General features: G+C 47.2%; 1 protein-coding gene across 3 annotated transcripts in view; it reads left to right on the top strand.

Annotated features, from left to right (window-relative positions):
• SYT3 (synaptotagmin 3) overlaps positions 1-12146 on the top strand; it is a 55286-nt gene that overhangs the window by 25103 nt on the left and 18037 nt on the right. For all 3 annotated transcript variants that reach the window (XM_083709512.1, XM_083709513.1, XM_083709514.1), the window contains exons 4-5: positions 669-1050; positions 4507-5059. In XM_083709512.1, coding sequence (XP_083565638.1) covers positions 669-1050; positions 4507-5059 — 935 coding nt within the window. The remainder of the gene's footprint in view (positions 1-668; positions 1051-4506; positions 5060-12146) is intronic.

Raw genomic sequence — 12146 nt, 5'->3', positions numbered from 1 at the left:
CAGTGGTACCTTGGGTTACATACGCTTCAGGTTACATACGCTTCAGGTTACAGAATCCGCTAACCCAGAAATAGTACCTCGGGTTAAGAACTTTGCTTCAGGATGAGAACAGAAATCGTTCTCCGGCGGCACGGCAGCAGCAGGAGGCCCCATTAGCTAAAGTGGTGCTTCAGGTTAAGAACAGTTTCAGGTTAAGGACGGACCTCCGGAACGAATTAAGTACTTAACCTGAGGTACCACTGTATTGAATAAAATTACTTGGTAAAAAATTATTCTTGTTTACCTGCTTTTTGGCTGCCAGCGCGGGAGGGATCAGATTCACAAGGCCTCTACTGGCAGTTGGTGACATCGCCCAGGTTCCGGGCTGTTCCGTCCTGAGTAGACGAGGCCCCAGAGGGTGCTGGAGATGGTTGCTGCATGAGGCCATCGCTGGCTTGACAGTGTCAACCAAGTCATACAAGCGGCCCTGCCATTGACCTGCAGAGCCCCCTGGCCTGCGGCCATTGGCAATAATAGTTCAGGTGTCCTGGGCAGGGTAGGGGACAGGGTCCAGCAGAGGAGAGGGGACGCGCCTGGGCCGGTGACCAAGATGCCAGGCGCCTACAGCAGCCACCTCCCTGCCGTTGACCTCCCGTCGTGGTATCTGCCCCTCCACTTTTCTCCCCTAGAGATCCTGGTCAGCCTGCTGTCAGTGATCGTGACCTTCTGTGGGATCGTGCTGCTGGGCGTCTCCCTCTTCGTCTCGTGGAAGCTGTGCTGGATCCCCTGGCGGGACAAGGGCTCCTCTTCGCAGACGCAGCGCAAGGAACACCCCCTCCATGCTCACCTCCACCATTCGCCTTTCGGGGACCTCCTGGCTGAGCGGGTGGAGCTGGGTCCCGAGATGCCCGAAAGGTCCTACCTCGATATGGATTCCTACCCCGAGGCAAACCTCAAGGTCAGCCAGACCTCCCCTGACCTCCCCGTGGAAGGCCAGACCAGCACCAAGGAGGGCACCATGCCCAACGCCCACTCCCATCAACAAGTTGCAAGCTTGGTACCCACGCCCAGGTGAGTTGTGAAGCTGGGAGGGTTGCCGGGGGCGGTGGGCATAAGGATGAAAGAGGGATGGGCGGTTTAAGAGGTTATTGGGACTTTTCTGTGAAATTCTGTTCTTATCAAGGCAAATGGCGCCAAGTCCTCAGATAAGCTTGTGGATCAGGGCAATTAAAACACACACACACACCATTTTCTGTATCCAGAGGAAATGGGGCCTCTCACCTCAAACCCCAGTCATAGTTGGCAAAGCACCCCACTGTTTCAAAGAAAGAAAAAAAGGTTAAGGAGCAGACCAAATTAGTGAAAAACGTAGGAAAGACTGAAGCAACCTTAGACAATATCAGCAAAGACTAATGAACTTCCCTTGGGTTACAGAAGATGAACTGGCTAGAGGGAAAGGTAACAGTATGAACGCTCCAGAATGTTAATATTCTTCTCCTTCATGGTGGTGGGGGGAATCTAACAGCCCAAATGCTTTTGCAGTGAGCACTCCATCCACTGGGTTGACATCTGTTGTGATCACCTCATTTGAGGGTTTCTCCATTGGAATTCCTGGGTTCAAGTGTCATATTGATCCTTCAAGTGATTGAGTTCAATGGGCTGTGACTGAACCTGGAATCCTAAGAGTCCTAGGGGGAATGTTTGCCTGTGTGTGCAAAACTCCCATTTCACACCCCAGGAGAAAGTCTTGACACATGATCATCTTTCTAGTAGAAGTGAAGTGCTGTTTTCCTGTTCCATCCTTTTGTGTCGTGTCCTCTGGTTTGTGGGCAGAGACAGCCTTGTTTTAAATCACTGCAAGCCATTTGGGAAGACTTTTCAGCGAGTTTGTAGCCGAAGAAATAAATGGTTCTCGTGTCATTGCAGGAGGTGGTTGTGAGGGAGAAATGGGCAGGGTGTGGTATTTCTGTGGAGAGCAAACACTTAATGATGAAGCAAGGACAGCTCCAGGTTTGAGGGGCTCTCTCCGGCATTTGTATGGGCTCTCTCCGGCATTGGTTACTTGAGGATCGGGGACAGCACTCTGACGCTGGGAGCCGCCATTTTAATTCCCCGTAGTGCCTGAGAGCAGGGTCAGGCCTCCAGAAGCTGGGCGCCAGCTCCCATCAGACTCAGCAGTATGGCCAACAGCTAGGGATGCTGGAAGTTGTAGGATGAAGGCATTCTCAGTGGTGGCCCCAAGCAAGGATGTGGGGATATGTATTTGAGGGGATGTGTGCCCCTCTGATCTGTTCGGCAGAGTTGGATACAAAATCTGGGAATACCTCAGACTTTGGGGCTCTGGGTGGTGCTGTGGGTTAAACCACAGAGCCCAGGACTTGCCGATCAGAAGGTCGGCGGTTCGAATCCCCGCGACAGCGTGAGCTCCCATTGTTCAGTCCCTGCTCCTGCCAACCTAGCAGTTCGAAAGCACATCAAAGTGCAAGTAGATAAATAGGTATCGCTCCGGCGGGAAGGTAAACAGTGTTTCTGTGCGCTGCTCTGGTTCGCTAGAAGCGGCTTAGTACGCCGGCTCCCTCGGCCAATAAAGTGAGATGAGCGCTGCAACCCCAGAGTCGGCCACAACTGGACCTCATGGTCAGGGGTCCCTTTACCTTTACCTTTTTAGATGGCACCATCTCTGCATATATTTGAAAGGCTTGCAAAGAAGGGGCACGTTTTTTAACCTAAGCATTTGGGAATCTTTGTTCATCTTACTGATTTTCTTTTGTTTGTGCTGTTGTTTATAGTTGGTTTGATTGTTTCCTATACTGTGTTTCTTATTGATTATTACTGTGTAACCTTCCTTGGGACCTTCTGGTCCAGGGTGGGTGATGTATGCATTGAAGACATGAACCTGGGAGGCCTGGTATGTTGAATTGTAACAGACCCCTTAACTAAGCCCCAGGCTCTTCCTTCCCTTGACCAGGAAAACACCCGAAGCAGTTGCATATTGAACAGCTATCTAAGAATACTGGGGGTTTTTTAAAGGGGAAAATTGCCAACAGATATGGGGCATAAATTCAACAGTCGAGGCTCAACGGGCAATGAATAGTGTGGCAAGTAGGATCCAAGTGTTGCCTCCGTTGTGAACTCTTTGGAAAAGTTGCAATGTGGCACAGAAACTGTGGAACTCACTGCCACAAGAGGCGGTGATGGCCGCCAACTCGGATGGCTTTAGAAGAGGATTAGGCAGATTCATTCATCCAGTGTTGGAGGGAGTGTGGCTCTGAATTCCAGAAATCACAAGAGGGGAGAGTGCTCTTGTGCTCAAGTTTCGGGCTTTGCTTTCGGGTTTCCCGCAGGTATCCGGCTGGCTACTGTGAGAACAGGGTGTTGGACTACGATGGGCCTCTGGCTTGATTCAGCAGGTTCTTCTCATGCTCTTATTCCTTGGCGTTGCGCCTCAACCCTAAAATGAAAATTGTAGGGACAACCCACAAGGTTGTTATGAGGACAAAGAAAATAAATAGTGTTTCCAGGTGTCTGGAATCTAGACCATCTGCTTTTAAAATCTTTTTGGACTATCTGAGAAATTGTTAATGTCAAATGAAATCGCAGGCAGGTCCAGAAATATAAGCAAAGGAACGATAAAGGAATGTGATGTAGGGTATATATTATAGAAATAAGTATTCTGTTTAAGGCAGTGAATAAAAGGACTTGGAACATACTGTATGAAACTCAATTGAATTTGTTAAATTGGGTGAAAACCATTAAAAAAAATTATGACCAAATCAAAAAAATCTCTAAAATGAGGAGTCACTCTATCTCTCTCCTCAGATGCTTTTCTTCCCTGGCCAAGGGCAGAATTCAACTTAGTGTTGAGGAGATTGCTCCATAAGCACAAGCATTTTAAATAATAATAATAATAATAATAATAATAATAATAATAATAATATATATATATACCTTGTCCATCTGACTGAGTTTCCTCAGCCACTCTGGGCGGCTCCCAACAGAATATTAAAAACACGATAAAACATCAAACATTTAAAAACTTCCCTAAACAGGGCTGCCTTCAGATGTCTTCTAAAAGATAGTTGTTTATTTCTTTGACATCTGATAGGACGGTGTTCCACAAGGTGGATGCCACTACCGAGAAGGCCCTCTGCCTGGTTCCCTGTAACCTCACTTCTCACAGTAAGGGAACTGCCAGAAGGCCCTCGGAGCTGGACCTCAGTGTCCGGGCTGAACGATGGGGGTGGAGACACTCCTTCAGGTATACTTGCTTGATGGAACAATGTCCCCTCTCCTCACGCCAGCCTGTTGGAATTTCTCTTGACCCCCGCAGAGGTGATTTGGAGGTGTGGGGGGACGAGAGGGGGAAAACCCTATTGCACTAGTGGAAGTCTTTTCATTGACTTCCATTTGCAGGACCCCTTAGTTGAATTTGGCCCAGAAGATTCTCCATTTCTCCGGTGAATCTGCCCAGGGTGGATAATCTATACGGTCACACAAGCCACTGTCCCCCCCCCCCTTTCTCCCCAGGTACAATACGCTGCCACGCCCTGTGACACAGCAGTTGAGCAGCCCGGACACCGGCGTCCACGTAGGGGAGGAGAAGGTGGAACAAGTGACTAGCATTGGGCAAATAAAGCCCGAGTTATACAAGCAGCGCTCGGGCGAGTCGGACTCCAAGAAAGGCGAGGCCGCGAGCTGTGGAAGGATCAGCTTTGCCCTGCGCTACGCCTACGGCACCGAGCAGCTGGTGGTGAGGATTCTGCGGGCCTTGGACCTGCCCGCCAAAGACGCCAACGGCTTCTCCGACCCCTACGTGAAAATGTACCTGCTGCCCGACCGCAAGAAGAAGTTCCAGACCAAGGTGCACCGCAAGACGCTGAACCCCATTTTCAACGAGACTTTTAACTTCAACGTCCCCTTTGCCGAACTGCCCTCGCGCAAGCTGCACTTCAGCATCTACGATTTCGACCGCTTCTCCCGCCACGACCTCATTGGCCAAGTGGTGCTCGACAACCTGCTGGAGATCGCGGAGAGGGACAACGACGCGCCCCTCTGGAGGGATATCATGGAGGGACATTCGGTGAGCGGGGTGATAAATCTGGGGCGGGGATGTGGGGGGTGGGCACCTCCTCAAAACGACAGCGTGTGCCCAAATCTGGCCCTCTTCAGGTACTTGATTTAATACAGCAGAGTTAAAATGAGGGGCAGGGGTGCGCATGCAAGCCATGCCCTCTGTGACTCCCCATATTTCTGCTCCTTGGTGTAAGCTAGGGCTGGCCGATATATCGTCCAAAACTGGTTTGAAGTCCATATCGTGAGAGTGGTTTCCTAGTTTCTGACTTGGCAATATATCATTGATCAGGATGTGTGTTAGGACTGGGCGATATATCGTCCAAAACCGGTTTGAAGTCCATAATTTTTGACCTGGCAATATGTTGCAAATCATGGTGTGTGTGTGTGTGTGTGTGTGTGCGCGTGTGTGCGCGTGCTCTGCAAAAAAATCACAATGCGGGAAAATCCGTGAAGCCAGCCAATGCCTCCACATAGTTCCATCCTTATTTCAGATATTGCTATACAGTATAGTGGTACCTTGGGTTACATACACTTCAGGTTACATACGCTTCAGGTTACATACGCTTCAGGTTACAGACACCGCTAACCCAGAAATATTACCTCGGGTTAAGAACTTTGCTTCAGGATGAGAACAGAAATCGAGAACCAGCGGCAGCGGGAGGCCCCATTAGCTTAAGTGGTACCTCGGGTTAAGAACTTAATTCGTTCTGAAGGTCCGTTCTTAACCTGAAACTGTTCTTAACCTGAAATACCACTTATCTAATGAGGCCTCATGCTGCCGCCGCGCTGCCTGAGCATGATTTCTGTTCTCATCCTGAAGCAAAGTTCTTAATCCGAGGTACTATTTCTGGGTTAGCGGAGTCTGTAACCTGAAGCATCTGTAATATCGGTATATTGCGAACTTTAGCTGGTGATACATCATGAAGTTGAAAACTGGTGGAAACGCACCAGTAGGAGCACCAGATTTGTTCCACTGGTGCATTTGCAGTGTGCCAATCTTCCTTCTGCCTCATCCTGCGTCTTGGTAAGCAACAGTGAACCCACCTGCTGGCAAATTGCTTCCGATGATCATTAGGGCAACTGAGACTGGAATGCAGGGCCCAAGTCCAGGGTCCCACTTAGTAATCACCCAGAACATGGCAAAAGCTGTGGCTTGCAGCAAACAGGTCTGTGGCCAGCCCGCTGGGGCTGGTCGCTATATAGCCTTCTTTCTCTCTTCCTTTTAATTTCATAAAATGTTTTATAGTTGGGGGACAGCCAGCTTGGCACATACACGATTACAGATGCTCAGTTTATTATTTTTACTTTCAAAACGTATCATCCTCTTTTCTTTTCTTTTTTTCTGGCGCAAAATGTCCATGCTTATACTCTAGTGAACACATCTAGCCTGTAGCAATAATGGTGCTGTGATTGAAAATGAGTTATAAAATGTGAAACTACACATGCTGAGGGTATTTTTTCCCTTCTTTAATCAGAGTTGGCAAGCTGGGTTCTCTCTCTTTCTCTCTGTTCCTTGCAGGCGGGGGAGAAGAGAAATTTTAATTGTGTCCTCCCCAACTGAAGCGACAGAGATAATACATACTGCTCAATCTAATGCCCCTGTAGCCTCCATGTAAGTCCATTAGATTCAGGGTCCAAAATTACCAAGTTTCACCTCCGAATGTGATGTAGGAAGCATTGCCCTCAGTCTGATTTTGCTTTGCTTGAATACAATTGATTGATTGATTATTTATTTATTTATTCATTCATTCAATTTACATAGACAAATCTGACTGGCTGCAGTACGTCATCACTCTTCCCGAGAAATGTGACGCTCCCTTCTCCTTATTAAGGGGAAACTGCCACTTTAAAAAAGGCCCTGCGCAACACAGTCTCTCCTCCTCTCTTGGCAAAGGGAGATGGGTTGATTTCATGGCAAGCAGCGATCAAACGCTGCTAGCCCCGAAATGCCATGTCTCTTAATGAAACAGGAATCCTGCAAAATTTCAGCACAGCCCCAGTATGACTGGTAGGCACTAGTTCGTAAGTGCAGTATTACCCCCTAATAGTATCATACATGAGGTCTACGAGAAAAGAGGCATCCCTAGTAAATTTGTGGCTGAGGCGAGTTTTTTGCTGAGTGTTTTTGGTTCACAAGCCCTGCTCTTAGCCACTGTTCAGAGCCAATACCCAGTTCACTCTTGAGTATAGAAGACTGATGAATAAACCCCGTACTCCGTAGGCTCCCCACTTCTGAAAATGCTGCGCCTAGTACAGCGCTGCAAACCCATCCCTGCAGCTCAGCTGTTGAAAAGGAGAAGGGCTTGTCAGCTGGTTATTTATTTATTTGGGTAAAGTTTTAAATTTCATTTCATTTTATAACGTATATAAAACAGAGAGAACAAACAAAAACTAGAAGATGAGAAACAAAATTATAAAATAGGTACGTAGAATGAGTAGTTGCACATGAGTTAACAAAGTCCAAGTATAGACTATTAACATTATCAGATCATCAAGTCTAGCTCCAGGCTTGTGATGAGTATAATCAGTTTTAATGGCAGCCATTCAACACAGTCAAAAGCCTTACAAATATCCAATGCTACTATACAAGCTTTCAATTTATTTCTTATTATATCTATTTTATTCAGCACTCTTCCTATTAAGCTAGACACCTGGGTCTTCCTGCTACAAAGTCACATTGGTTTTTATTTATATATTTATACATAAAATTATTGTGGCCAATATTTTAGCATCTTGATTTATTAGGGAAATCGGCCTATATGATCCTGGGTCCTTCAAATCTTTTCCTGGTTTTGGAATTAAGATAATTATTGATGGTTCCCACAATGGAGGAATCCTCTCACCCTCTATTACTGAATTATATAATGCTTTTAATTTAGGAACCAATATTTTTAAAAATACCTTCTAATATTCTGTTCCCAATTCATCTGCTCCTGGGGCTTCTCCCCCTTTTAGTTTCCCTATAGCTTCCTCGCTTTCTTTTCCTGAAATTAGCTGTTCCATAGCCTCTCTATCCCTGCTTTCTAGCTTTATCTTCCAGTGTGTCTCGATATATTCTTTCATCTTCCCCACAGAATATGTTACCTGCCGAATATAACTCTTGGTAAAACTCCTTAAATACTCTCCACTTATCTTTCATCAGATTGTGAATATTACCCATTTTATCTTTTATTAGGCTAATTGAATTCTTTACTTTTTTTGACGGTACAGCTCTCGCCAGCAATTTGGAATTTTTATTACCATGTTCAAAAAATTATCTTTTCAAGCATATCAAATCCCTCTGCACTTTTTCCATATCTTTATTTTCTAACACCTTCCTTTTTGCCTGTAATTGTGCATAACGTCTTTTATGTTTATCATGAATATATTGATTTTACAATGTTCTAATTTCTTCCTCTAACTTTTTCATCTCTTTTTGTCCCCCCCCCCCCATCTCACCCTTCAATTTACTGGATTCCCTAATGCCAATTCCCCTCATCACCGCTTTCATTGCATCCCATATGATTGCTTGAGTGCTTTGGCCCTTCTCATTAGTCTCCCATATGTCTAATAATTCTTTCCCTATCTTATTTACTGTTTGACTATCATTGAATATCCTCGTATCTAACTGGGACTGGTGATTCAAACGCTTCATGCCATGTGAGTCAGGGGCAGGGCAGTCTCTGGGAAGCCCCTTTTCTCCACCACGCAGCAAGGAATTGGAGCATGTGTCCCTGAGAGAAAGAGCTCGTTTTGTTCCTCCATGAGCTGTTCTCAGGGTTTCTGTTCTGCATTTTGGGGAAGGGGAGGCCTAATTCATCCGGCTGCTGCACAGCAACCCATCAAACTGAGTGTGTCTTTGCATGTGAGTGTGCATGCATGAGAGAACAGTACATGTGCGCATACATGTGTGGCGTTCTCACATCCATGCCACACTCTTGTGTCGCTTTAAGAGTCACGATAACCCCTCTTCAAAATGCCCCAAAGGCCTGTCACAAAGAAGCGGGGCAAAGACTTGCTCTGCTACTGCTTCAAACGAAAGGACTAGATCAACAGTTCTCAACCTGTGGGTCCCCAGATGTTGTTGGCCTACAACTCCCACCATCCCTGAGCTCTGGCCTTGCTAGCTAGGGGTGATGGGAGTTGTAGTTCAACAACATCTGGAGACCCACAGGTTGAGAAAGGCTGGACTGGATCTAACAGGCTTAAATGCCAGGAGGGTAGATTTCAGCTGAAGATTCAAGAGAGCTTCTTGATGGCAAGAGCAGGTCAGTCACATCTACACCATGTGTTTAAAGCACTCTTGTGCGACTCATGACGCTTTCCCCCAAAGAATCATGGGACCTGTAGCTTTAAGGGTCTCCTTAACAACTCCAAAGGCTGTCACATGGAAGATGGAGCGAGCTTGTTTTCTCCTGCTCTGGAGGGCAGGACTCGAACCCATGGCTTCAAGTCGCAAGGAAGGAGATTCCGACTCGACACCAGGGAAAAACTTTCTGGCAGTAAGAGCTGTTCCGACAGTGGAGCGGTCTCCCTTGGGAGCTTGGGGACTCTCCTTCCTCGGAGGTTTTTAAGCAGAGGTTGGGTGGCCATCTGTCACGGGTCCTTTATCTGAGCTTCCTGCATTGGTCCCAATGGCCCTTGGGGTCGCTTCCAACTCTATGAACTCTATGATTCTATTAACTCCTCAGCTCCCAGTCAGATGGCTTTGAAGGGGGGTTAAAAATAAATAAATCCACAGAGAATAAGTCCACCAGTGGCTGGTACCCCAGATATATGGATATGTTCCACTGTCGGAGAGGGGGCCAGTTTTGGGGAGACGCAAGTGGGGAGGGTGTTGCTGCCCTCAGGTGCTACTTGCAGGCTTCTTTTAGGGATCTGGTCGGGCACTGGGAAAACAAGATGCTGATTTAACAGGCTTTCGGCCTGATCCCTCTCGGCTTCTCCCTCCTTGCCACCCTTTCCCTTGGCGTCAGCACAAAGCAGGTTTGCTTTGCCCAACTCCCTGGTGCATATTTTTAGCTGGATTTGTTATTCAGGAAGCTGGTGGCTAATTAGGGCAGTCAGGTGTGAGGCAGACAGTCCCCTCTCCCGCCTCCTTCCCTGTGTCATCCCGGTGCCCCTTCATCTCAGTCTCCCTGGTTATGACAGGTGCTTTGATTTACCAACCCCCCCCACCCCACCTCCAGTCCAGACCTGCAGCCACCGTCTTTTACACCCGCTCACCTTCAGAGCCCTAAATGTCCTCCTGGTTGAATGCAATTGTCATTGATTGCAATCTTGTTCCTGAGCTCCGGGAAATCAGCTGATGTCGGTAGCGGGCAGGGCAGGGAGGGGGGAGAACCGAGGAGAGAGACGGGCGGCGCTGTGTGGATGTCTCCACTTTGGGGGGTGTGGAGAAGGGAGAGGCTTACCCACAAGCCAAAGGAACTGGAGTGCTAAAGACAGCTCAGGCCTGTGAATTGTGGAAATAATTTCAGCCTAACAGAAATCGGCGGTGCCACTATTTCGACCCACAGATGAGCCGAAACACGCCCCCCCCACCCCACCCTTGCTGCCCGGTTTCCCACTTGCCTTCCTTCCCGATGTGGCGGCCAGCGCCCTCGCTCCGAACTGGCTATGCTTGTCCTCAGTGCCAAATCTGATAGGACTGTTTGGCATGAGGGATGTCATCACATCCCTAAGTTGCTCTCTGATTGGCTGGGGTCACATTTTTAGGAAGAAGCAGCTCAGTGGAAGGCCAAAAAAAATAAAAATACAAGCAGCAAAGCAGCTGCCCAGAAAGGCAATAAATACTACTACATACTTAAAAACACATACCCACACAGATTTTGAAACACTTTTGAAAAACATTCCTCCTCCTTTTTTCCATGCAATACAGTGGTACCTCGGGTTAAGTACTTAATTCGTTCCGGAGGTCCGTACTTAACCTGAAACTGTTCATAACCTGAAGCACCACTTTAGCTAATGGGGCCTCCTGCTGCCACCACACTGCCGGAGCATGATTTCTGTTCTCATCCTGAAGCAAAGTTCTTAACCCGAGATACTATTTCTGGGTTAGCAAAGTCTGTAACCTGAAGCATATGTAACCTGAAGCGTATGTAACCTGAGGTACCACTGTATCTCTATCTCTATCGCTATCTCTGTCATCTCTATCCAGTGTTGTTGTTTTTCTGGAAAAAAGGTAGGGGAACTCACCATGAAATTTGTTTGTTTGTTTGTTTGTTGCGGGCTCAGTCACAGTGCCAACCCCCCACCCCTGGGCAATGGCAAAATGTAAGATGTGATTGATAAACTCAAGCAGACAATGATCTGGATTAGAAATGGCCACAACTTTATTGATTACAGATAAAGATGGATTCTTTGACTCAGGCATTGGGTGTATATCCATTCCAGCCCTCCTCCCCCACCCCAACAAAAACAATAATTATTTAATTTTTGAAAGGTAAGGGAATTCAATCCCCCTGAGTTCCTTCTCAAAAAAACCCCTATCTATATCGGTATCTATGTTGTTGTTTAGTCGTTTAGTTGTGTCCGACTCTTCGTAACCTCATGGACCAGAGCACGCCAGGCACTCCTGTCTTCCACTGCCTCCCGCAGTTTGGTCAAACTCATGCTGGTAGCTTCGAGAACACTGTCCAGCCATCTCGTCCTCTGTCGTCCCCTTCTCCTTGTGCCCTCCATCTTTCCCAACATCAGGGTCTTTTCCAGGGAGTCTTCTCTTCTCATGAGGTGGCCAAAGTATTGGAGCTTCAGCTTCACAATCTGTCCTTCCAGTGAGCACTCAGGGCTGTTTTCCTTAAGAATGAATAGGTTTGATCTTCTTGCAGTCCATGGGACTCTCAAGAGTCTCCTCCAGCACCATAATTCAAAAGCATCAGTTCTTCGGCAATCAGCCTTCTTTATGGTCCACTTCTCACTTCCACACATCACTAATCAGTATCTATAGCTATAGCTATTCACTGATGAATGTTTGTTAAAGCCCTAGTTGTTAACTCAGGATTTGCCTGAGGCTTATAAACAGCCATTCACTTTGTTGTGAATGACAAGAATAGCCTCCAAGTGACCCGTCAAGGAACCATTTCCAAACAAGGAAAGGATGACTAACATAGCAC

Source organism: Podarcis gaigeae (assembly GCF_964106915.1).
Source record: "Podarcis gaigeae genome assembly, chromosome: 13".
Classification (NCBI taxonomy): Eukaryota; Metazoa; Chordata; class Lepidosauria; order Squamata; family Lacertidae; genus Podarcis; species Podarcis gaigeae.
Note: the sequence above shows the minus strand (reverse complement) of the source record. Positions and strands in the feature narration are given on the sequence as shown.